Source organism: Saccoglossus kowalevskii, chromosome 9, assembly GCF_978046115.1.
Source record: "Saccoglossus kowalevskii chromosome 9, keSacKowa6.1, whole genome shotgun sequence".
Lineage (NCBI taxonomy): Eukaryota > Metazoa > Hemichordata > Enteropneusta > Harrimaniidae > Saccoglossus > Saccoglossus kowalevskii.
The window spans coordinates 24,959,425-24,987,202 of record NC_140649.1 but is presented as its reverse complement, the minus strand read 5'-3'; the positions used below and the strand labels follow the sequence as shown (position 1 = coordinate 24,987,202).

The 27,778-nt window shown below is 34.8% G+C and overlaps 3 protein-coding genes across 7 annotated transcripts in view; 1 reads left to right on the top strand and 2 right to left on the bottom strand.

The window, feature by feature from the left end:
* The window catches only part of LOC100375627 (A disintegrin and metalloproteinase with thrombospondin motifs 6), a 65,380-nt gene extending 64,371 nt beyond the window's left edge, over window positions 1-1,009 (bottom strand). For all 4 annotated transcript variants that reach the window (XM_085503330.1, XM_085503332.1, XM_085503333.1 and 1 more), the window contains exon 1: window positions 859-1,009. The gene's annotated coding sequence lies outside the window, so the exon portion shown is untranslated. The remainder of the gene's footprint in view (window positions 1-858) is intronic.
* LOC102802827 (trafficking protein particle complex subunit 5-like) lies at window positions 926-16,651 on the top strand. Of its 2 annotated transcripts, none has more exons than XM_085503335.1 (8): window positions 926-1,129; window positions 1,271-1,434; window positions 3,222-3,310; window positions 3,773-3,899; window positions 4,766-4,823; window positions 5,785-5,844; window positions 14,941-15,005; window positions 15,869-16,651. In XM_085503335.1, the coding sequence occupies exons 1-8, from the start codon at window positions 1,111-1,113 to the stop codon at window positions 15,965-15,967; spliced, it is 681 nt and encodes a 226-aa protein (XP_085359461.1). In that variant the 5' UTR covers window positions 926-1,110; the 3' UTR covers window positions 15,968-16,651. The 2 variants fall into 2 exon arrangements, with proteins under 2 accessions (XP_085359461.1, XP_085359462.1); XM_085503336.1 differs by having other exon boundaries at window positions 931-1,133.
* Window positions 16,652-18,189: 1,538 nt separating this feature from the next.
* On the bottom strand, window positions 18,190-27,192 carry SeP (selenoprotein P). Its single transcript, NM_001184802.1, has 5 exons — window positions 27,085-27,192; window positions 24,476-24,682; window positions 23,067-23,270; window positions 22,277-22,478; window positions 18,190-21,637 (listed from the first exon to the last, which is right to left on the bottom strand). Exons 2-5 carry the CDS (start codon window positions 24,673-24,675, stop codon window positions 20,816-20,818), a joined length of 1,428 nt encoding a protein of 475 aa, NP_001171731.1. The 5' UTR covers window positions 24,676-24,682; window positions 27,085-27,192; the 3' UTR covers window positions 18,190-20,815.
* Window positions 27,193-27,778: the final 586 nt, after the last annotated feature.

Genomic DNA, 27,778 nt, shown 5'->3' with positions numbered 1-27,778 from the left:
GTCCCATATTACGTATAGATGGGTACAGAAGTTTAAATTGCATCATTTTATGTCACTTGTGACATAATCTAATTGCTACACAATGATTCGTTCAACACGTGTCCATGTTCGTTTCATTCACCGGATTGGTTGGAATGCCGTGACGTAGAGTGGTGAGCGAAAAACAAAAAAATGGGCATCACGTGAAATACAAATGTCCCATTCATGCCATTCAACTATGTCGATTTACTATAATCACATTCACTGTCGCCATGTGCGTCACGAGGTCGATATTATATTGTAAATAAATATTAAATTCCATATCGTCAAACCGCCTACACACTAAATATGTGTACTATGTCTACCACTGCGTACTGCGTTGTTAACAAATCGGACAACTCCTCGTTTTGATGTTTTATTCGCGAACAAGCTCTGTCCGATCGACCAGGTGATCTGTTATTTGTAGCGTACATAAAAACGTTCAAATTTCCCACCCTCAATGCGAGAAAACATAACATCAAAGTCTAAACAAGTAGTAATCGCGTCTGGTCGCATTATCACTGTGTGTATTGTTGGAGATGTGTTAATACTAGTAATTCCCCTAGACCAGCAATCGTATCAAGGCCATTGCGATGTAAATACGAGCGCTGAATTATCACATAGGTTACACAAAATATGGTAAATTCACCCTATTACCAGTTGGACATTTGCTTGGTGATCGCCCGCTATGAAATGTACATGAGTTCGGATCAACCACAAAGTGTATTTCAATTAGTGAACTTCAGTGTACTAGAATTGGAACGTCCCCCTTCGACCACCCGTGTACGCTGAACAAAGCTACGATAGGTAAAGTAAGTAAAAACAACTGTTACAACTTACTGTATATTGACGGCCGTCTATGTGTGTGATAGAAACATGCACTCAGCAGTATACTGTACGTTTCATCTGGCGGACTATCGACTAGAACGTGTGACGCGTGAACCAGGTCTATGCCACTAATTAACCAATGGCTGTTTGAGGGCGTAATCACCTGGGTCAGAGGTGAGACCAACTTGTGGTCTTTTGTTTACTACTTAGCGGCTGTGTATCTGTGGGTTTGTTCTAATCTTGGTGTTTTTCCAGTGATTTCTCATGGTGCAATCCAAATACAGTAGGTGTGTCTTGTTTACCTGAGATTTGCAAGAGTTTGAGCTGGTCAACATGTTAGTTTTTTTTCATATGGTTGATTACTGGCATGTTGATTTCCCATTTTTGAGCCATATTTTCAACTTTCTTCGTCATTTTCATATAGCAATCTCGTCATATGTTAACATTGTCGTCTATGGAAATTCAATTAGTGGTATGAGCCCAGCAGGAGCATGCGCACAAAAAAAAAAAAACATGGCGGACAGAGGAAACAGATCTTCGGGAAAAAGTAGCATTTTGGATCGTCAGTTGAGTAAAGGCAAAGCCGAGGTAATCGTGTCTATTATTAGTCTATCGTTGGTACGAGAATTAGTGAATCAAATACATTGATTTATTGAAACATGAGCAGCTAACGACCTCTATTCGACAGCAACCTAGATGTTAGATGTAAGCTAGTTTAGTTAGTCCAGTCCAGTACTGTTTTACATGACTTGTAATTCCACTGGCCTTCGATTGATTCCTTGTAATTTGCGAACTACTGAAAAAACACGCAACACGGTCATAACACGCAATTACGTGGCCTTTTTTTTATCAACAAAATGACTTGTACGTACAAAGAGACACGCCTACCCCTCTACTCGGCTGAAGCTAGCAGACACTCCCAGCAGACAGTGGAAGCTAGCAGACATACTAGCAGCCACAGTCTATGAGGCATAATAATGCTTTGAATCAAAGTTTATCACATCTTTTTGCATCACGTAATCATAGTTTGACATCAATATATTAATGTAAATGGCTAATATTCATTTAAACAGAGAAATTCTAACAAATGTACTCACTCCCCCTGAAAGTGTATCTCTATGTGCGTGTATATAAACACTATTCCCAATATTTTTTGGGAAATATTGAGTGTGCACCTTATCGACTTATATGGTATGAAACATACATGTATTGACTACAATTTGTAATAGGTGACATTTAATAATTAGCAGACAATTTTAAAATATGGAAATCATAATTATGGTAGAACTGCTCTTTTTGCTAGCAGACACTAATTAAATCACAAATTACAGTTTTAATTTAATAATTAGCAGACAATTTTAAAATATGGAAATCATAATTGTGGTAGAACTGCCCTATCTATTTGCTAGCAGACACCTATCACAAATTGTAGTCCATACATGTATGTTTCATACCACATAAGTGGTTAAGGTGCACACTCAATATTTTTACTGTAATTAGTGACTTAATTAGTGTCTGCTAGCAAATAGATAGGGCAGTTCTACCATAATTATGATATCCATATTTTAAAATTCTCTGCTAATTATTAAATTTCACCTATCACAAATTGTAGTCCATACATGTATGTTTCATGCCACATAATTGGTTAAGGTGCACACTCAATATTTTTACTGTAATTTGTGACTTAATTAGTGTCTGCTAGCAAAAAGAGCAGTTCTACCATAATTATGATTTCTATATTTTAAAAATGTCTGCTAATTATTAAATATCACCTATCACAAATTGTAATCAATACATGTATGTTTCATACCATATAAGTAGATAAGGTGCACACTCAATATTTCATGCAGATAGAAATACACTTTCAGGGGGAGTGAGTACATTTGTTAGAATTTCTCTGTTTAAATGAATATTAGCCATTTACATTAATATATTGATGTCAAACTATGATTACGTGATTCAAAAAGATGTGATAAACTTTGATTCAAAGCATTATTATGCCTGATAGACTGTGGCTGCTAGTGTGTCTGCTAGCTTCCACTGTCTGCTGGGAGTGTCTGCCAGCTTCAGCCGAGTTACCCCTCTTCCCGTTTATGTTATCACCCCGAGTGTCATAATTCGGGACAGTATATGCCCAAGGGGTGTGTTGGTTATGACACCGGACCACAACGCACACATGTACCCTCACATTCACATACAGTGTGTGACGACACCGATGTAAACTTTCCAGAAATATTATATATAAACTACATACAAGCAAACGCATATAGTCATCAACCGTTCTTACAGCTGAGACATACTTTTGTTTTGTTTTTCTTCATATACTTTTGAATGCTGAATAATTGTTTTTCTTTAATTTTTTTTTATGTCTGCAGGTGAATATCAGTACTTTTGCTTTGCTCTTTTCCGAAATGGTTCAGTATTGTCAGAATCGTGTATACACAGTGCCAGAGCTACAGACTAAGTAAGTGACAGTGCTCTGGATAATTGTAATTCACTTTTAATTTCTTGTGAGAGATAAAGCCAGGGAAATTTCAATGCAGTATTTACTGCTAGACTATCATCAGAACTGCATGTACATGTAGAGATGTAGAGACAATCCCAAGTATTGGTTGTAAAGAGATCATTCTCCTATTTCATTTCAAGCGTTATTTCTTACGGAGGCTGACTTTAGATTTTTTGCATACACTTTGTGTGTAAAATATCTTACTGGAGGCTTTGTGATGTAATATAATAGATTGATCATAAATCTACTACCTGTGCTTCTACTTATCCCTGCCTGCTAACAATGCATAAATATATTGTTGAGAAATCTCCAGTGCAGTTTCTTATGAGGTCAAACTAGCAATGAACACAGTGTGCGTATATTGAGAGCCTGTATTGTCGCATCGATGGTATGTCAAACCTATTCCTTACTTCATTTTAGATTATCTGAACTGGGTCAGCACGTCGGTTTTCGGATATTAGATGTACTGTTTATCAGAGAAAGGAATTTCAAAAGAGAAACAAAACTCCTCAATATGCTGCTTTTTATTAAAACTACACTGTGGAAGGTAAGAGTACAATTAAACTAATCATTGCGCAACTTTCTGCGGTCTTTAAGAACCAATCAGATTTGATCTTCTATCGCAGTTGAGAATATACCACATCTGAAAACAGACTGTGTTTTCAGATTTTTATGGCACCCAACTTTGGTGAATTGGTTGTCGTGGCATCCATCAGCAAAATAGACACTGTTCAATTCTGAAAATTTGCCTCTGGCATGGATGTAGCATGCATGAGTGGTTTGGTGTGTGACAATATCGCCACTGTACTCAGATCAGTTGTACAATGACAAACCACAGAGATTCAATTATAACTAGTAAATGAAATCGATGGAGCGCTGACTTCGTACGTGGTTCCCGATATCAAGTTTCAACCATGACGCTATTGTGAAGGTGGATAAATTGTCAAATGTCACTCAAAATACTCATCATTTGCAGCGAAGTTAATATTAATCAATGTACGTTTTCATGTACGTGGTTATTGTCTACCATTTGGAGCATGAGAACTCCCACTCCCACACTGGTTACTTTGTGACAAGTATGTGCCAGCGAGCTAATGTGCTGACTAGCTAACGACTGTTCAACTTGTTGACATCATTGTTCCTCGTCATATGTGATGTGCATCATAGTGAAGTCATTCCATCGTATTTACCTTGTCACTTTACCGTGTATACGCTACATTGTGTAAAAATTTGTATAATTAGCACAGTGTACATCACCATTGCATATGATCAGTTTGGTTTTTAGTTTATGGCCATAAAAATTAGATCCAATTATATCTATTTCTTTATGACTTTTTATTTTGGGAAGAAAAAACAAATATTTCTAAGAATTACAGAATGTGTCTTTGTTAAATATTTTTATTTCTTTTGCAGACATTATTTGGTAAAGAAGCTGACAAGTTGGAACATGCTAATGACGATGAAAAAACTTGTATCCTTTTTTTTTTTGGTTTTTGTTTATTTCATTATTGAAACCAAACAAGGAGGGATGGAAGTGTAAGCTGACCTAGAAGTCTCTTCAAATGTGTAATGTGAACAATGACCCTTTATGAAAAAGGGGTCACCAGTCTTGATTTGAAACTAGAGCTTCTTGGGTAACATTTTGACCCAGTTATGTACAAACTGACCATTGTTTGAGCAATTGATACAAGTCTGGCTAAGCTTTCTTAAGAGAAGTAAAACCTAATTGATACCAATTTGTGAACTGTTAAAACAAAGTTTTGTTGATGTAAATATTCGCAGACTATATAACTTAATGAAATTGCTAAACTCCCTAATATTCTTTTCAGAGATTAAAGTACCATAGTTGTATGTTGTTTCAAATGGGTCCCATGTTTCTTTGCTCAAATTTGAAGTGTGCTACTTGATGACAGTGGCATTTCAATTGTTGTTTGTATACAGTTGCAGAGACTTGATTTCCATATTTTATTGAAGTAATTGATATCTAATGCGTATGTTGACATATAGGCTTGTTCGTACATGCTTCCTCACTGTGGAAATAATCACTATAGACTGTTGTAGAATATATGCACACCTATAATGGTTTTATCTTATTAAATAAGATGTTTTCTATGCACGATTCGACCAAAAAGACATCAACTTGCGTCACCTTACCTGCGCAAATTATTACTACCTATTCTATTATAGAATATGTTATTGCATGTACACCATAGTTATATTCACAGACATGGTGGATGAGTTATTTCTGAATGTAACTGAACTTGAATTGTGGTGCTCACAATTAAGTACAGTGGTTAGCATTGTAAACAAAGGACCAAGTCATAGCTGAAATTTGATCAAGTTCGTTAAACTTGTTGGATAGGAGTTGGCTTATAATGCTTGTTCTTATATAAGTTTGTATGTGTTTTCTGTCCTTAATGCTTACATCACAGATTACATCATAGAAAAAGAATCGTTAGTCAATAAATTTATATCAGTACCAAAGGATAAAGGTAAATTTAATGTAGACGTATTCTTTCATGGCATTTTTAACAGAGCGGAGCTGTTCATTTAAATGATTGTTTGTCGTCACCTGTCCTGTCTCATTGGCCCATGACTCGTGTATACGTCTCGCACTCACTTTTGATATGACATTTTTTTGAAAACCTTCAGCCCGATTGCTCTGGTACAGGTACTTGATATGTAGGTGCGCCCTCTATAAGATTTGTTTATTTTATGCCAACATCTTCAGGTTTTCATTTTTAATGAATACTTTTTGACAATTTTCATAAAAAATGTTTTTCTCAACATCTTCTTGAAAACCATCAGTCTTATTGTTGTAATACTGTATACAGTATGTAGGCACCTTGGATAGATCTTTGTCAGATTTATTCATTTTGTGACGATATCGTTAATTCTCTATTTTTAGCAAATAATTTTTGTAATTTTTGGTAAAAAATGCTATTTTTGACTTCTTCTTAAAAATTACCAGGCCAAGTGCATTGATACTTCATATGATGTTGGGTTGACTTCTGTCAGATTTCTCAAATTTTGTGACAATATCTTCAATATTCTATTTTTAGCTCCACTGTCATCGAAGATTATAGGTAAAGCTGTTAGTTGTCTATTGTAGTTGTCGTAGTTTTTCAATGGCTTCTACCAACTCAATTGCTTTGATGCAGGTACATTTTATGGATCTCTATCAGATTTGTTAATTTTTAATCTTCATTTCTCTATTTTTATTATATTTGACAACTAATTTTTGGTAAAAAAAATATATTGGATTTTGCACAAGCCATAACTGTTCTTCCATTGGTGGCCATCTTGTATTTTGCACAAGTACAAATGTTCTCCCATTGGCAGCCATCTTGGATTTTGCAGAAGCATAAATGTTCTCCCAATGGCAGCCAACTTGGATTTTGCACAATCCATCAATGTTGTTTTCTCATTGGCAGCTATGGTGAATTTTACGCAATCTATCATTGTTCTCCCATCTTAGATTTTGCACTGTTTACTCCATCTTGAATTTTGCTTCATGTTATGATGTTCCAACATTGATGGCCATCTTTGATTACCGGTATGTACTGCTACCAATCAGCATCTATCCATTGGCAGTCGTTTTGGATTATGTATCCCCCCTGTGCACAGCCATTTTGGTCGTATTTGGATTTAGTATTGAGCGATACCTTTATACTGTTGTTGCTAGTATTGTTGTTATATGAGCATCTTGCATTCCATCATGATTTTATTGTCACCGTAAATAACCTGCTAAGCTCTGTGTTTTTTTGTGTATAACGAACGTTAGTGTATATTAAGCTACTAGTGGTTTAAACAGATGGGGTGGAGATTGAGAGCTATTACTAAATACTGCTGGTAACCATAGTACCAAAATAGTTTTGTTTGAATGTAAATTTTTATCAGGGCCAATGATTGATTGAATACGCTGTGATATTACATACTTTGAAAGTTGGCGTTTGATTAATGCTTGTGTGTTGCAGGTCATATTTGCTATTTGTGACTAGGTGACATTTTTTTTAATTTCGGTGTGAAAAGTGGTAAATTCCTATCACCGCACTCCCTTTTATTAAAAATTATTACTTTTGATGTAATTACTGTCATAAACTAGTTAGAATTATTGGTTTGGTGGTCAAATAAAAGTTTTTGAACACGTACTTGAATTGTTCATGTAAGAACTCGGCCACCTGTCTGAGTTCATTGGGAATATCTACTCAAGGTACCGACTAATTCTAGCTTGCAAGACAAATTTTAGAAAGTTGTACCACAATGTTGCACTTATACCTCACAGAGTGTATGTAAGAATTGATGTGGTTAGTATTACAAGCTTTTTTCAGTTTTAAATTATTATTTATTTTCTTGATCACATAACTAATTTAATGATAGAACCTAAAAGTAATGCGGAGAGGAATTTCATGCCATTGCCTTGAAAAAAAAATGTGTTCCTCACAATCACCTGGTTTGAGGCTACTCAGACACAAATAATATATTTGACTGACTGTGGTGGAACACAGCAGGTGTTACGATTGCCATGTACGTAATAAATATCATATTCTCATAACTGTCATCCTGTCGTGATCAGAGTATCAACCGCTTCGTTGACAGCATTTATTAATAGTACTGTAGTAACAGTAGGGCATCGTCACATTTAACATAATGAAATTAGACTAGTCTGTTTTATTTCAAGTCAAATCATCAGTGGTATGAATGACCTTAGGTCGGTGGGACTGTTTAGTGTTACAGGTGTGGAGCGAGTTCTAATTTGCCATCATCACTAAGTATGTCACTGATAAAATTGATAAGATATCTACGCGTACCAAAATATCCCCTCCCCTCGCTGTTGGTGATGATTAAAAAATAGTGATAATATACTATCGTGGGAAAACTGCCAGTGAAAAGAGATTGGGATAATTTTGTGTTAAAAGGATTTTGGTTTACTACTGAAGAGCCATTAAGAGATGCACTTACCTGTATTGTTGGTGTGGGACTGTGTCTAGCATTACTGCCTCTCTCTGAGGACGCAGGTCGTCAAAAGCTTAGCACAAACAGTACATTAGTTCTGGTGAATTTGTATCGGTCTCTGGGGGTATACACTTTAAGGCACAACACCGATGACCTCTGGATAATACGAACCAACTCTGCAATACAAACTTTTTTTTTTTTTTTTTCTCTCTCCCCTAACATGTACGTGTGTGATGTACTTTTTCACACTTTAGTACCATGCAGTAATCTCTTCAAAAAGAAACTGGAATGTTTGTGGACTTTTAATTTCCTCACATCTACTTGTTGCCGACCTTGAATTTAAACTTCCTTTTTATTCCCTGCTTTTCAACTTGAGGTCAGAAAATCTTACTACCAGCTCATTCCAATATGGCGATTGATTGAAATTCATTTTCTGCCTACCATCTAAGGTTAGTCAGATTAAAGTTCAGAAAGCTTTATGAGGAAAATATTGCACTTAAACATTCAAAAAAAAAAAAGCACCTTTTATTTTTTTTTTGCATGTATTTAACATTTATGGTTGCATTCTTCGCCTAGGATTGCGTTGCCAGCCTCGCTGCTCCATCTTGAAATGTGAGTAGTGAGTTGAATACAGTCGAGAAAGTTATACTAGCCGTTTTTTTTTATTTTTTGCACGATTTTCTTTCTCTTCTCTTATTTTTTCCACCCCGGGGTATTCAGGTATAAAGAAGGATCCTGTGAGATTTACTGTAGCAGTGTTATGATGATGTTTTTTAAATCAGAACAGGCACGCAAACAGAGCTGTGTGAATGAATTTATAATGTCAACAATAACAAGAAGAATCTTTGGCAATAGTGTACAGTACATTGTGGAGTAAACATTGCACTGAAAAACAAGCACATGGGATACACCCAATGCAATAACATTGACAGAAGGAATGCATTGAAAGTTTTGTGAGCGACACTGTTGATGAATTCTGCAACTATTTCTTTCCCGATTAATTTCTTTTTGATGAGTTTCTTCTTCCAGAAAAATCCCAACTTCAGTTACTATGATTGCAAAAGTGTTTGTTGCTTGGCAGGGAAATTAGTTATATATGTCTGTTGTAAATAATATCGTTATGATTTATGTTGGCTGTAGCTGGTCCTTGGGGAGGTACTCAAGAAATAAGTTTCACAGGTGTCTACCACCCATCATTCTTGGCGGTCTTGGCATGTAATTTATCAAACCCTAGTGGGGAAAAATGGGATAGTTATCAAAATTGATTGATGAATTGGTAAAATGGCTTGGCAATATATTAAATGTATGAATTAATATACCAAGCGTAACTTAACATTCTGTAAATTCTGCTGTGTGAAACAAAAATATGTGCCTTATGATAATTTTATTATTTTATTTTTACCCTGTTTTTAAAACTTTTAAAAGTTTTAAAAGAAGAATGAAGAATTATTATGGCAAAATTGGCAGCCATCTTTGTATTCCTGTATGGCATATAGTTTAATGACCCAATTTTTCTTATCAATATTTTGCTCAGAATACAAAATCATGAAATGTGGACAAACTCATGATTTTTAAATTTTTTTTACCAGAATAAAAATCTCTAAAATTTAATCATTTTCAGATGAAAGAAAGGCGTATTTTGTCTTTCAGATGATGTGAGTTGCAGAAACTGGTGTTTGGTGAACGGGTACCACTCTCCATCACTGTTAAACGCATTATTATATTAAAAAAACACCAAAGTAATAACATATTTAACCTTTAAATACCAAATTCATCAACTTTTGTTGTCACATTTCGCAAATGTATTTGATTAAGGCTGATAGGCAATAAGAAATTGATGTAAAACTGACAAAAAAAATACTCAATGATGTGGAAAATGAACAGGAAAACTAGTTAATCTGTGATGAAATTCATGAAATTGTAAAAAAAAAAAAAAAATTGTAAATGACATTTTTAAGTGGGAGTTGATCAAAGTTCTAAACCATGTGTTATTCAGTATTCCTACATGATACGTGTCACATTGTCTTGTCACCTTGTCACGTCAAATAGATATTGAATTGAATAAAACAAACAAATATGGTGTGTTATGAGTGAAAAAAAAATGATGCAATATACATGTATATCATGCATAAATCAGGGAATGACCAGCAATATACTTTAGGGGGTCTTACTGTTCGTTTTCAAATTAAACGCGATAATGATTGAAACAAAATTAATTAATAATAAATTTGTTCGATGCAATGATCCAACAAAGTTGGAAGGTGATTGTATTTTATTGCAATAAATTTGCACATTCTTATCAATAGTGTGTGGTGTGTTCATTTAAGAATCGTTTGAATTCTGGCCGACTAGTAGATCAACGTTGGAGCACAATAATTACTTCACTATATCTACAACATATGGATGTCTATGTGCCGTATTTAAATACTTTTCACAATTTTTTTTTTGCAAAATTTTTCATCAAGACCTGTAAGGAGTGGAAAAATTATGTCAATTTTAGTTAAATTCATGAAATGACCAAAATATTGCAACTTGATTTTTGTCAAAATTATGGCATTTAAAAAAGATTGATGATAATACACAAGTCAATTTATCTGGAAAATTAGGAATACAATTTTAAAAAATGTATACCCCGGTAAAAAATAATGTGAAAAAAACTGCAAAATAATAATTCAAATTTTCAAAGAAACGTTTTCACTTTTAACATATCAGTATACTGTAAAATTACTAATTTTCACTGGGTTTAAATTTCACTGATTTACCATTTCAGGCATATTCAGTGGGTTTTAAATTCACGGTTTTATCATTTCGATAATGTATTCTATGCTAAATTTTACATATTCACTGGGTTTTAATTTAGAGCATTTTCCAGTCAGCAAATAAGCAAAATTAAAACCCAGTGAATAATTAATCCTTTTCACAGTACTAGTATTCGTAAAACTGTGTCGTTTTAATCTGTAGTTGTTTGCTACACAAATGAATTGTAGGACAAGGCAATATTTGATAAAATTTGTGGAGCCAACCATGCATATTAATTGTCCTTATTTACATATTTGTTAATCATTTCGGTTTAGGATGATTTGATTGGTCGAATTAAGCACGATCTAGTTAATTTTATTATTATAATACTAATTAGTTACGAGATAAGTTGGATCAAATTTGTTCATGCAAACTGTGCATATTATTATTATTGATTTATTTCAGAAGTTCAAATGTACAATTAATGATACGAGTGTGACAATGGAAAAATAAATATAAATAAATTATCAAATTATTTTTCTCTTGTGTTTCCACAAATTAAATGACCGAACAAGGTTTCTATTACACAGAGATGCTACCAAAGTGTTCATAAACGTTTGCACACATATTAATTTACTTAATTTACATAATTGTTAACTATGTTAATTACAGGTGTTACTTAATTTCCTATCAAGTATTTTGTTTTCACTTTTTATGTGCATTGTACAAGAAATGGTTCGTAGGAATTAATATTTTTAGTTTAAATGTCAAAGTGCAAGACATCAATTACTAGGATGAGTGTCTGTTAGTGAATGGTTCACTTGTCTACAGCATGACACTTGATAGTAATTCTTGCATATTTCACTCACAAGTAGATGTACCCCAGTCTTGGATTTAAAAGTAACTGTATATATAGCGATTTCCCTTTCACCATTGGAACACACAAGTCAATTATTTTTTCATACTTTTTCAAAAATGTTGATCAAGAATTTCAGCTAAGGGGAAATTATTGGGTCCAAAATGACGAACAAGATAAAATGCATGGGAATGTGAACAATGTTGTGGAAAGGCATCTAACAACGTCATCCATACCTTCAATGTAACATGCGAGGCATTCCCCTCCCTGACCATCCAGTGTAAATAGCGCCCCCATGCTATGAGGAGGAACTGTTTCTATGTTAGACTTATATATAGAATATGCTGTAAACGTATTATAATTATTTAGTTTTAATTTTGCTATTTTTCTGGATATACATGTATTAATTCTGCTAAATGTGAACGTTTAAAATAACTCTTGAAAACTATGTATTACTGGCAAATTGCATAGTTTAAATCAAGATATCAAAATAAGTAGTATATTTATAAATGCCAGGGAAAAATGCTTTTACACATCACCGACCTTGACACTGGTTTTTCCAACAGTCAGTCAGTGAAAATAAAGTAAGAAACAACCTCTGTGGCTGGGTGTACAGATAGCAGGTTTGAGTATTGCTGCATGTGTTTGATTTGTTGTAATTCAACACGAGTACCAATGACCCAAGGTCTAGACAACCGCTATCACATCGTATTAAGGTAATGCCCATATGTATACTATTGGGTTGGCCCTGTTAACAATCGTCTGTATGTCACATACATTCTGACTACAACTGTGTAATAATAGTCCTTTTGAGTCTCTCAGGTTCATGTATGTGTGACTGGGATTGTTCCCCCCCCCCAAAGTTTCTTGAAGACTTATTTTTTGACAGAATTTGAGCAACTTTATATGGTCACATTAACCAATTAAAATGCTTCTACTGGTCTGGATTTGAATGAGGTGCTGTTGTCATAGTAAAAACTGATATATGAAAGAAAAACAGAAGCCAATACTTTGCTATTTCCAGTGTGGCAAAAACAAGCAATCATATCATGCCCCAATCTGACAGATTGCTTACTCACTGTAAACTGTCTCGGTTTACAACCTTGCATTATTTTTCATCTTTGTCATAAATATTCCCTCCCTAGTTTGTTTACTTCTAACCAATAATGTCTGTCACCATAGCAACACCATATTATTTACCTGGCATCCTTAGTAGGGTTATCTGTTGTTGCACTATCTGTCTTACAGCCCGATCAAACTTCGGTCAAAAGTTTAAAATTGATTCACGAAGATAGAATATATGACCCTAGTGACCTTTTTACCTCACAGTTTTGACATTTTAGTAGCCTGTAATATTATCAATGAGTGGACAGAACCATTGCTCAAGACGGCTGTGCAGCTACCCTGTCTCCCTATAAATAAATACTTTCTTATTAATTGTCAGATGCTTCAGAGTCTGGTGTCGCATGTACTTCAGACGTAACCGTACATGTATCGATCATGAATCGATGAACAGTAAACACCGCTATCTCAGTAAATAGATAACAATCTAAGTGTCCTAAGTGGAATCGCTAATTCTTGTCAAATTATCCTGTCAATAATATTTGACATTAATTATACAATCGCCATGGTTACTACTATATTACCATTGAGTTTCAAGGACTGGTCATTAAATTACAATATCATGCGTATCCAGAGAAAAGATGGTATACCGATGATACTCCATAAAGAAAATATGAATTGGTAAACTATGTTCACTGAATACAATTTATTTAATCTTGGTAGCAATGATGTCGTGTATATTGTTACTATTTTAAGTGATGCAGTCATTGGGTAGTCAACATTCAAATTTTTATGTTACAAATGTTGCATAGAGTCCATATCGACATACCAATATGCGTCGATTAAGTTACTGGTACCACTTGCAATAATAATACAGAGCACGTAACTGTTTTATTTTTGCATACGATTATTCATTTTTCAATAATTTCTTAACGAAATATAATACTGGATTTCAAGAACTACTGGAAATCAATCATCTGTGATTGGATGGAGCATATTGTTCAGAAAACAACATTATTCAATAAAACTTTAAAGCAGACTGATTTTGTTTTTCTTTTGAATTTGTCTGCCTTTATTGCTTGTGTACAGTGTCTTGGGCCATGGTGGAAATCACTGTCATCTGATTGCTCAAAAACAACTGTGATCAAAACTCATCAAGTATACGTGTGTGTACACTGATGGTGGTTGAATTGAAAACCTTGTCCAGGGTAGTAGAAATAATTACTGAGTGTTTACAACTTGTCAAGGACATGCAGAGCTGAGTGTTTATCTTGCTACTTTGTGGTCTTCCTGTTTTTTATGACTTAATGTACATGTACCCGTATTTCTTTTCTTCTGCATTTTATGCATTGCTGTTTATAAACATTTTATTTTCAAATTTTTGATGGCTCGTTTGCTGCTTCGGTCAACTTTATAACTTATATGTTATATGGATTAGATTTTAATTACTGGTGTCCCAGACCTACAAGAGTATGCCATATTTTTTCTATTCTTAGTGTTTTGAATACAATACATCTGATTCAGCAGTGATCAATTAACTTTCCAACTTCCACAGTTAGTGTTCTATCACACAAAATTATTGGTTATGTTTATGATACATGTACCATGTTGATTATGTTCTTCATGCATGTACCATGTTATTCATGTTGGTTATGTTCTTGATACATGCATTATGTTATTCATGTTCATTATGTTCTTGGTACATGTGCCATGTTGTTCATTTTGGTTATGTTCTTGATACATGTGTCATGTTATTCATGTTCATTATGTTCTTGGTACATGTATCATGTTATTCATGTTCATCATGTTCTTGATACATGTATCATGTTATTCATGTTCATTATGTTGTTAATACATATGCCATATTGGTCTTGTTATGTATACCATGCTATTAATGTCTCATAACATTCATGTTCATTATGTTTTTGATTCATGTGCTAAATGTTCTAAATTATGCCGTGTGTTTATGTTACAGGGGGATTAAACTGTGCAGCGTTTACTGCTGGTATAGTGGAAGCTGTCCTGAATGGCTGTAATTTTGTGAGTACTTTACAACAATAATAATGGTTGTGTTTTTTTATATTTAAACTTCCATCGTGACAATGACTAGTGGGTTGTCTTATTAGTCTGCATTGGGACTTGACTTCCCACAAGGGTAGGATATTACATTAAAATTGGTGTCCAATGTTAGGCCAGGCTGCAATAACACTATTATTGGTATCTAATAGGTTTTGATAGTTCTTGATATATTTGCATACAGCATGCACCTCTGTTTGAATCAGCAGTGGTCACAGTGGTACTCTACAATACAAAGTGCTACTTGTTGCGTTGGAAAGGAATTGTGAAAATGCAGGAAAGACAATAAATGGCCATAATACATAATTCTGACATTTCGTATACTGTAAAACCATTTAATTTGACTATTTTAATGTTTGAGTCTTTTCACTGGTTTTTTCACATTTAATTTAGCAATTTAAAAGTTTGATGGAGGCAAATGTTACCTTTGTCTTCATAACTTCCCATGATGCAATGCACAACAATGGAAATGTTACAAAGTTACACACCTTGAGATTAAGAATTGAACAGATCTTGATACTGGGTGGGGGGGGGGGGGATGAAAATGACAAATATTGTTTTTTTCTCAAACTTTTTTATTCTACCTCTGTTACAAACATATACTATTTGCTTCAACATGTCTCCAAAGTTTTTGAGACTGTGAACTTGTAAGTCGAGTGCTTTCGTGATAACTGATAAGCGTCTGTGATGCTATTGTGTACAATCAGTGGCGTGTGGAATGCCATCGTTTGACAAACATTTTTAAAAGAGATTGACGCTTTATGAAAAGATAGATTTGATCTCTTTTGTCAACCAATCAGGTGTGTTTATTTGTTTTTCTCCTGTAGCCTGCTAAAGTCACCGCTCACTGGCACAAAGGAACCACTTTAATGATCAAGTTTGAAGAGTCTGTGATAACGCGTGATAAATCTTTAGATTCCAGATAGCACCTTCTGCTGGATATCTCCCATCAGTCTTTGCAGTTATTCGGCCATCATTGTGCAGAAATCATTATATTTATCGTACAGTAATGCATTTTTGTATCGTTATTGCATCATTTATTCTGAACTAAGAACTGGTCCTGCTGGATATACCGGACAGTATTGTATATTTCAGACCATAATTTACCTGGATTTATGAATGACTTATTTTGGATGAAGTCCCAATTAGTGTTCTATATTTGTTCTTCGAAAGTAATGTTTTGCAGTATGTGTTCCACGTGTTATTTTTTGTTGCTGACAGTTCAGTGTAAGCTAAACTCCTTTAGGTGCAGGAGTGCTCAACATAATATTTCCTGTTGATCTGTATGTGCAGTGAAGTATATTTCACCATTCAGAAATTAAACCCTTATCACATTTTTTTTCTGTTGATTTTGGTCAAGCCCTGTATGCAATGAAAAATTATTTTCATTTGGCCCAAAATTAACAAAGAAATTATGAAAAAGACACATTGCACCAATATTTACTGACATGCAAATACATATATGGTATTCAATGGTTCATTCAGCTGAATATTATTTAATATATATGTTAGCTTGCACTTGAAGTTGATAATTTTAGATTTATTTATTTGTTTTTTGACAATTATAAGACCTACTGCCAATATTAAAATTAATAAAATTGAGAGAAAAATTGGTCATAATTTATTTTTAGTTCAGAAGTATTAAGAAAACTGTCTGAAAAAATGTAAGGCTTTGTAAGGCTTTACATTTTTGGAACAATTTCTACAGGAATTTGTATTACGTTAAAGAATTATGTCATATTAAAAAAATAAAAAATATTTATCCGAATTTCTCTTGCTGAAGGAATGATTCAGCGAAAATAAAATCCAGCAAATATACCTTCTTTCCTATATTTTACATTAAAAAAATCAGTGAAAATTAATTCCATACAAAACGTCCAAAAAGTCTTTTCAGAGAAAATTAATTCCAGCTAAAATAAAGTATTTTACAGTAGTAGTCCAGAAATACCAATAACTCTAAAAGGAATATCCCAGAATGCAACTCTAACATAGTTAGAAATTGTTCATATACTATTACTTCAAAAAAGCATTAAAATTTTCAACTATTTGGGGAATAAACAAAAATCAAGAAAAACAAAATGTACATTTCCTGGATTTATGAAATCCTGCCACGTACTGATGTAGACAAGTGACATTTGCCAGATTTTTGTTGAACAAGAACTGTTTGTCACCAATCTCAAAGGATTATGCGTAATGACAGATGCTGTTAAAACCTAAATCATGTTATCCAGCTGTCATTGGCATTAGGGATTGTGGAAAGTGAAGATACAAGAAAAACACATGTCAACTTATTGAAGGTAGTCAATTGAAAACTGAATAAAACCATAGTAACAGAAAATCAAATACTGTATAATACTTTATTTTCACTTGGAATTTATTTTCGCTATTTTTGCTGAAGGAATGATTCAGCGAAAATAAAATCCAGTGAATATACCTTTTTTCCTATATTTTACATTCAACTTGTAAAAAATCAGTGAAAATAAATTCCATACAAAACGTCCAAAAAAACTTTTCAGTGAAAATTAATTCCAGCTAAAATAAATTATTTTACAGTATATGTATGTATTCTTGGTTCAATTTTGCATTTCATCTATATTGTATATTCTTACTTTTCTTCATCATACTATTACAGACGTTTATTTATAGGGTGCTGTTTCAAGCTTTATGGAAAATTAAACGTCGAAGGCATTCATTGGAATTACAGTTATAATTATACGAGTGTTTAATGACATAGAGGGCAGTGTTTTAGATACTCACTGGTAGCAATGTGCTGATATTTTTTTTTAAAATGAACTTCATTTTGTTCAATCATTTCAGATAAAGGGCCTAAGTATTTTCTGTTCAATTTACTGTTTTACATCCAAAATATGGCAAATACTCAGAAATGTCCCATAACGCTAGTTGCGTTTTTGAACAAAATGTCAAATTTTGGGACAAATGAAACCCTTGAGTCATCAGATGATGTATAGTAAAATAATATTTGTCGTATTCGATTTATAGACATTTGAAATAATCTTTTTTTTAATTTTTTTTCCTGGAATTTCCCATTCTAAATTACGCAAAGATCAAAGACGTACATTCTCAAACTTTCTCACCTGCGTTCTCTTCGCATGCAAAATTTGATGTTAATTACTACAAGATTCAATGTTGTTTCAAAAGATAAAAACCAATTTTAATTTGGGACTATACTGAGGAAAAAAATGACAATTAACAATTGGAGTAATAAGGTTTTTGCATGGAAATTATTTTTGAAGGCATATTTGCATCTATCAACCTCTAGACGGTGCTGTTTTCATAGATGGATACCAAGTCTTGTGTTTGAATTCAAAATGGCTGCTGTTGTGGCATAATGCTATAGGAGAATCACTAGGTATTGCATATATAAGTATTTGTCCCTTTCACTCGTTTATGTTAACATTTCATCTCCAGAGGGCGGTATTTATATGATAGGTTCTCTAGAGGGCGGTATTTATAGGATAGGTTCTCTAGAGGACGGTATTTATAGGATAGGTGATTGACATTCTATTTTCCAAGAGAACAATCAAAATAGGATCTGTTTAGTTTTTACTAGATACTTTATTCCTCCAATTTATGTTTTTGTTTTGTTTTTTATTTTAATCTGGCCCTGATTAAGTCCTATAATAATAATTAAGAGTTTGTATAGCGCCTCATATCCATCACGATGATGCCCAATGATGCTGTCAGTTCACAGAAATGCTCTCTGAAACATACAAATTTTGGGTTTAGATTTGAAAATGTTTAAACTGGCTGCAGAACGAATGTCTGTTGGTAACTGATTCCATAATGGCGGAGAAGCATGTGAGAATGAGCGATCGCCATGTGTCTTGAGTCTGGCTCTGGGCACTGTAAGTGTAGATGTATTACTTGAACGAAGAGTTCTACCAAGTTGACAAAGTTGAATCAAGTCTGATATGTAGTTCTGACCTACCATCTCCTTAAAATAAATCATTTTTCAAGAGCTCATTAGAATGCATTTATAACAACGATATTCACATAAGAGGGATATTTAGTTTTCTGAGTAATGCAGAAGTCTGATTTCTTGGTTGTAATAAAAAAAACGCAATTTTATTTTTATTTATTTATTTATTTTAGTCTCCACATGTTTAAAACTGTTATGCTTAGCTTTGTGTTGGTAGCAAAGAAAACAAACTCGCAAATACAACTTTTCTGTAGTTTTCAGGTTTTCTGCCTTCCCGGTCCATTTCATGAAACAGATTTTCAGAAAGACGTCATATAGAAAACTACAAAAACAAGTTTTTTTGTTGAGCAGAAATCAGTTACTGCTAACACAAAGAGATGCATAATTTATTTTATAACAAATTACAGATCACTGGAATTAATTCTATTACAAACTTCTCAATTAAATTTTTTTATACTTTTTTAACTGTTTGTTTCATCAACCTCTGGTACCACCTACATGGTCATATTGCAGACAAAATAAAACATATTTTTGCTCCGGATAATAAAAAATATATAATAAAGATAAAATCATTCATAAAAACAAATGTATTGTAAAATAACAATAACAAAATCTTTAAATAATCAACAATGACTACTACCTGCAGATGAACTGTAAAGGGTAGACCAGTACAAACTCTAGGTGGGGAGATGGTACAAAAACCACATTTACCCCCTGTTTGTACTGGTCTGCCCCTTACAGCTACATATTTGTGTACAAGGACCCCACAAGTCCATAATCCACAAATATTTCATGCATTCAAGTAACTTTCTAAAACCTAGATATATTATTTAATAATTTCAACATTATCATTAGTAGTATGATACCGGTATAAAGTTAGGTGATTTGTACCCAGTTTGTAAATTTGTCAAAGGACGTATGTCACAGTCGTGTGTGTTTGATGTTGGTTCTGTACTATTCACGGCAATGTATGCACTTATATTCATTCACCAATATTGTGAATGCACATGACCGCAAAGACCAACTCCTTTTAGCATAATCTAACTCAAATATATGAAATAAAATACAAATATTTTAAGATCAGATTTGGTTAACATCATATATTTTTTAAATTATATAACAAATCTTATTTCAAATCTGGGAAAAATAATAAAGTATTAGTTGGCATTATATAGATAGATAATAGATAATGGCACTTCAAATCAGATAATATATGTGATATACAGGAATTTTATAAAAGTGAGCTCGTCAATATTAATTTAAATTCTAGACTTGTATACAGAAAGCTACAGATGAGGATTTACAGTATTAATATTGCTTCTGTGAAATATATGAAATTAAACATCATTCACTGATGTTGGACAGTTCAATGTAAATTATATAAAAATAGCTCATCTCTGTACGTCATTAACGTGTGCAGAGAATAGTAATATGCTCATGTATGTCATTGGTGATCACCGCAGCTGCAACCAGTATCATCCGGTATTATCCAGTTTCAAGGACCCCCTGTTGAGGTTTTGCTTAAAACCTTCATTCGTGGATGATGTCATAGCTGGGCTGATCACATGACAGTCTGGTGATGACATCATGCCAGTCACATGATTTAATTAATCATGTGACAAGATGGATCTAATAATCACATGATGATCATGCGACTGATGACATTATGATCATCACCATGGCAACATGAGTGGGCGAGAGGATTAAGAGCAGACAAGTCTACTCCTAATTCACTGCATCCAATCTAACATCAACATCACTCGCATCAGCTGTCTTTAAAGCCCAGCTGATGAAGCCGTTGTCAGGTGACCTCGTTGTGATTGTGAAGCTCCTGTCATCTTTCTGATTCAAATTTGTCATCGTGATCAACATGCTCAAGTAGCAGATCTTCATCCTGTTTATCATATGATGATGATGACTTTGAATCTTTTGTATTGTTGGGCCGCCTTTCTTTTAAATCTTCATCTTTATCCCTCAACTGATCTTTCTTTGTGCTCATCTCTTCTGACCACCCTTTGACTTTCCACCAGTCAGCATCTTGCCCGTTGTCTTCATTAGTTTCAGTTGGCCTGTCATCTTTTCTTTTCATTTCAAAAGAATCTTCATCACTCTCGCTCGACCAATCTTTTCTTGTCGCCTCAAGAGAGTCTTTATCCTTACTTTTCTTGTCATGTGATTCTTCTTTGCTGTGTTTATCTTCTGATGACCATTTCTCTACCTTCCACCAGTCATCGTCTTTTTTCTTCTCTTCTGATGAGCCGGACTGCCTGCTGCCATCTTGCTTGCTCTCCTCTGATGAGCCGAACTGCCTGCTGCCATCTTGCTTGCTCTCCTCTGATGAGCCGGACTGCCTGCTGCCATCTTGCTTGCTCTCCTCTGATGAGCCGGACTGCCTGCTGCCATCTTGCTTGCTCTCCTCTGATGAGAAAGATCCTGATTTACTCTCCGTGCTGCCATATTTCTTGCTCTCCTCTGATGACGCAGAGCCTGATTTATCTTCCCTGCTCTCCATGCTCTCACTATTTTTCTCATCCTGACCAACCATCTGTGACTCATCACTGCTGTTCGTTTGGCTATGGTTTCTTACTCGCTGTCTTTCCAGTGCTTGTTTTTCAAGATCTTCGACTTCATGCTCAAGTTCAATCAAATAGACCAGCTGTGCAATCGAAAAACAAAAGTAAATTAAAAAAACAAGCAAGCTGTCTGTTGATACATGTTATCAAAAATAGCAATAACAAAAAAATCTAAATTGACAAATCTGAATGAGGTCCTGCCAAATATCAAAGCAATAAATATGAATATTCATCAGAGATCAGCCGGAAACAGACATCATTCTTGATAACCTTTGGCAAATGTTTGCTTTGAGGGTGGTTTACAGCCCCTCATGGCCAGGCAATATAAAGTGAATATTCTAAACTGAGAGGTACATTTTTGTTGTGAGAGTTGTTGAGGGAGGGTCAGTTGCACAATATTATGTTTACCAATCATTGTGGTTATAACGACAATCCCTTTTTTAGAATTCAAGTTCTGAAAATTTTGATTCCCCTCGCACGAGAGACCCAGTTATGTATATAGATATATTTCCTTAAACTTTTCCAATGAAAATAAAAAAAAATGTGAAAACCCGTTTTATGGTGATTGAGCATATTGGACATGACAAAACAAGTGATTGTAAAATCGATCTTTGACAATCTTCTCTTCTGGAAATTTATTTTCACAAGGTGTGGAAAACGCCTATCTGAAGGAGAAATGCAGTCAAGGAAATGTGTGGAATACCGGTATTTCTCAAACTTACCGGATCACCATCGATGATATCGCCAGACCCCTCATATGAGGTGTTTACTTCGTACGTCACTAGATCTTCGCTCACCTGAGGTTCAACGACCTCACATCGGCCACATGGATTTTCATAATATGCACTGACAATGGCCCTTTCTACATTGTCATTTTCAAGGAAACTGTATGGCATTCTAATATGATCTACAAGTTTACCACATCTGAAAATAAGTTGCGAGTACAATGTATTTATGGGTCTACATGACTATCATCGTCAAAACCTCTTCCATAAATGAAATGATACACCCTTTACTTGTCATATACTATATCTTTTGTTCTATCCAGTTTGCTCAAATTGTCATTCTCATAGTGGCCCCCCGGGGGGGCTACTTGCATAGAAGTGCAATACGGGTATGTGCCGCCCGACTGGGGTGTCATTTCACGTTATTTTGTTTAGAAGTGGGTAGTCATTTATCAATGGTTTGGTTTAGAAGTGTGTAGCATTTATTCGATTTTTCACAGGTCCTTATATTCAAGGCCAAATACCGGAAAAGGCTGAATAAATTGCATCGGCCGGATGCGCTCACTGGTTGCGAAAGTTGTGAGCTGGGTGTTTTTTTCGCTAAAAACACTTTTGTTTAGAAGTGGGTATATAAATAGAAAAAAAATGGTTTAGAAGTGAGTATGGTTTACGAGAGGTGGGCTTCACACCCTTACCAATTTAATGTGGAAGTAGCCCCCCCCGGGAGTGGCCCTCCCCATGTTAATTGATATGGCCCTCCCCATATGAAATAGTATATACCCCTTACCTATCGTATACTATAATGTCATCTTTTGCTCCATCTAGCTGGCTCCAAATGTCGTTCTCATACCGTGCTTGGTACACGGGAAAACTAACACGTTGGTGCAGATGCCCAATCAGGAACTGAGAGTGCAGTTTCTTGGAATTGACCACCAAAAAACTGATCTCGTCCATGCCTTGGGATAGGAATTTTTCTCGCAAAACTTCAAGTCTGTAGAAAGCAATGAGAACACATTTATTTAGTTGTAATAGTGATTGACTTAATAATAAAATCAGAAGACTCATCAAGACTTGTTTTATAAGCAAATGGAAATGGTGTTGTTAAGAAGCCCCGTAACTGAAAACTCCGTTATTTTCCTTTTTTCGTAAATTGTAGCCTGATATAGTTGTAGCGCCCTCGCCGATGGATTCACAGTTCCAATTGACTCGTCAGCGAGGGCGCTATAAATAACCGACCATGTCAGGTTGTGTAAATTACTGATATTGTTTTGATCTGCGGTCATCGTAAACAATTATATTTGTTGAAGATTTAAAATGACCTTGTCTCAAAAATGCGGCTTACTGGGAAGACGTAGTATCTTGTTGTTATGGTTTGGCTTATGATTTGTTTTACATTTTTTTTAATGTTGCTTGATGTTAGTTAATCCTGCGTTATCCGTGAAATCGATCGTAAAGACAGTACAAACACAATTCATAGCGCCGTAGTGACGTCAAAACGTCAATAGGGATTCGATTATTTTTTATTATTTTCGCGCTTAATAATGTGCTGTACTTATTGTATCTGAGCGCCATATTTTGCCCGGAAGCTTGACATCGAACTTTAAAGTAAGAAATGTATGTTCCAAACCAAATCATTCGATTTTTGTAGCAGATGTTCATTTCACGCTTTTCACGTATTATGCGAGATCTCGCGGTGAACGGGATATTCACCAACTGCATGTAAGGTAAAGAGTTCACTTGTGTCGCTTACACGTCTGCGGCCCTTATACATGATCGGTCTAAACAGGGAGCTGAAACATCAAAATATAGAAATCAGTGTGTCTTACATGTTTTAGTTCAGGAATGGGGTTTTGTGTCAATAGTACTTCATGGCTCAAATAGATTATTTTATTTATAAATTATTATAAATATAAATTAATTATTAGTGAAAATAACTTGAATGAACAAAACGATGTGGTAGATGAACGGAAAACAACACTATCGACAACAGTCAGTGTATACTCATATGTTCAAATACGTAAACTCAATTTACAAAACGTAATTCACTCTCTCAGCAAACAATGAAATTAAATTAGTATATACAATGTACATTTCACATATTGTTACGCCAGACTGCCCATACATGCAAACACACTTCAGAACGGCCGTGTAGATTATATTACATTTGTTGCATTCATTAATTCATAATAAACTTACGCTTCAGCTTGCGAGAGACAGAAATGTCAGCTAGCTTGCAACAACGCCACCACCACTACCTTGCCCCTATTGGCTAACATTGGCGTCTCTTCATTGACGCTCCACAGCACCCCATCCGGACACTCCGGACTAATGGGGGCGCTGCATACCAATGTTGCCAGGGAAAGCAAGGCAGCCAAAAGCATGCCTTGGTGACCCATTGGCGGTCTGAAATAAAAAAACAAATAAATAGATTATACAAGCAGTCTGTCGACTGAGATAACTCCGCTGTTAGCAATGCGCATTTCATTAGAAAAATAACAATACAGTATGTAGTGTCAAAGCAATCGGACTTGCTGTTTTCAACAAGAGTTGGAAAGTGTCACTTTTTACCAAAAATGGCACAAATATTCACTAAAATTAGGTAATTGAAAATATCATCACGAAGTGAATAAATCTGAGAGAGGTCTATCTGAGGTACCTATATGTATAGTATCAAAGCAATCAGACTTGCGTTTTTTTTAAAAAAAAATAAGTCGAAAATGTCATCACGGAATGAACAAATCTAAGAGACGTCTACTCAAGGTACATATACACCAAGTATCAAAGCAATAAGAATTGTAGTCTTCAAGAAGAAGTTGAAGAAGTAAAAAGTTGACACGGACAATCACTAATATGATAAGCTCCCCTCGACAAAGTCGACAGCGGAGCTAAAAAAAATATCACCATGGGAACGACGTATATATACATATATATTTATTACGAGTTCGAATTCGGAAAGAAATTTGCAAAATGACTGAACAAATATGTATAAAAAAATATCTATATAATTTTAATTGAAGAAAACTGAAAAGCAATTTGCAAAGTTTTTTTTCCTCTCTCGCATTATCAAATTATCAACCTCTGAATGAACCAATTGTCCAATAAATAAAACCAACTTGAGATTTATTCTTATCTGTGCTTTAGATTAACCATACATATTTATGGAGATCATTCACTTCACAGATATACGCTATACAGGACGTGCTTTACCAAAGCTACCACATTTTAAATACAACGCCTAGTATTAGCAGTGAGACGCCGTAATATTTTAACTGTCGAGTAACAATATAACCAGGGCAGTTTTCTTCAATATACTGTCAGCGCAACAAAGGCATTCCCTTCATTTTCTTAATATTTATAAATTTCACAATTTAAACTGAAACGAGGGGTTTCCGTTGGCTGATTGAATAACGTTTTTAAATGACGTCATTGCGCACTGTGATCATTGATTGACTGGTTGGATTGAACTGCCATGGACATTTATTAATATTTACAAAGATGATGGAAATGCCTTCGTCTCGCTGAGAGTCTGTTCATGAATCTCCAATGTTAAAATAATAAAATAATAATAATAATAATGTAAACAAGAAAAATCGCCAATTTGTCATACCCCTGTAGTATGAACACCTTCTTACACATTATATTTCCGGTTTTAATCACCCTCCATTTTTTTCAAGAATTTAACACGGACAGATGCACCCGAAGTTGACGCGTCGGTGTCGAGGCACCGCTGCGCATTCAGACTGTGAGGTGAGACAAACCCAAATCTTATCAGTAGAACAAAAAACTGGATTTATTGGTGGCAGTATCTGATCGATACGCGAACAATAGTTTATGGGCGAAGGGCAATAAACATAGTGGTGCCACTGATAACGGTGTGCACGCACATATGAGAGGCCACCGAACTGTCCAGCGTGTGAAATGGGGACTCTCAGTCACGTGAACACCAATGCATGAAATTTACACAACGTCTTTCTCTTCGACTAAAGAAACCCGCAAACGGTTTCTTGCTTTAATGTATGCAAATTATACAGAGACGGCCTTGATTATAATCCCTTGCACTTGAAAAATGATGTTCTGCAGTTCCACAAATAGACGCAATCAGTGATAAAATATATACGACGGAGCACTTCAACCACCCAGTTGACGAATATGAAGTCCGGATATGTTTACGATAACGTGTGGAAGGAAAGTTGAAAACATGTTTACCAAGTAGACTCCGAGACTCTCTTTTTGCTTTCCACTTAAAGGTCAGACTTGATCACAACCTCATTGTATGTAAATCAAGACAGGGTCGTTTAAGGGTTAGACATTTAAAATCACGGGGGGGGGGAGTCTTCTGGTAATATCAACTTGAACTTTTTGAAATATTCCATGAGTGTATTCAACGATGTCTCCCATTTGGATAACTTGTTATTAGGTACCATCAAGCGTAAATGCCTGATAACAGCTCTAAAATATCAGTGCGCGTAACAAGTAATAAATCAGTTGGTTTTGGTCCGGTCATTGGTACTTAATATGTAACGTAACCGCAGACTTTTTACTCGCTGTACTTAAAAAACGTAGTGAATTAATTTATACTTATGCTATTGCTAAGTTTTAAGAAAATGCGCGCTTATATACAAAAGTAACAATACAATTCACCCGATGTTTATTGCGGGCGAAGCAATGACACACCAGGGTATCGAAAACAATCACGAACACTGAACCAGTATTTTTCACTAGGCACTTCAGAACCGTGCTTAAAAGTGTACTATCTACACATACGATTGAACTTGGCATATACATATAATAAAATAATATCTTACCACAGGAAAGTAACTTTTTTTTAAAGACGCCTGTAGAATACTTCTCGTTTCGTCGCTACAAAGCACTAAATGCTGATGCTGACAAAAGAGGGGACTCACCATGACGGACGACGTCACGACCTCATTTACATAGAATGGGATCATTAGTATATAGTTATGCACAAGGTCATTGAAGGACGCGTTCATCACCCCATTACTAGTATATCATACTATCGCCCTCTATCGCGAGTGGACGATATCCACTCGTCACGGAAAAGGCGAACATGTCAGACAAAATGACGAGACGGAAGAGAAGGCTTGGGAGAGGGCGGTGTTTTCCGAAATTGACAACACGTATGCAATGATTATCTGAAAAATATGTAATAACTTTATTGAAATCGTATTCACAATGGGGGTATTGATCAGTACAATAAAGGTAATATGTATATAAAATAATGACAGAGAAAAAAAAAAGTTACAAAAATAACTAAAACATTTAAGAAAGAAAGAAAGAAAAAAAGATAATTAATAAAAAACGTATAATAAAAATAGTGTTTTTTTTTTTTTATGACGCAACTGGTAATCCTTTTGTAAAACTACTAGTATCTTCCCTCACAGTAAAACACTGGTAAATGAATATATTTATCTCTTTCAATATTTGTCTATCTTTTAGTTTTAGTATGTTAATCAAATTTTCATCGTCAGACAGTGACGT

What these genes read in the sequence shown, in the direction of transcription:
- LOC102802827 (XM_085503335.1), top strand. An exon ending in GTGCCAGAGCTACAGACTAA is followed by an intron (nt 3,311 to 3,772) that starts GTAAGTGACAGT and finishes ACTTCATTTTAG; the next exon opens with ATTATCTGAACTGGGTCAGC. An exon ending in ATCAGTACCAAAGGATAAAG is followed by an intron (nt 5,845 to 14,940) that starts GTAAATTTAATG and finishes TTTATGTTACAG; the next exon opens with GGGGATTAAACTGTGCAGCG.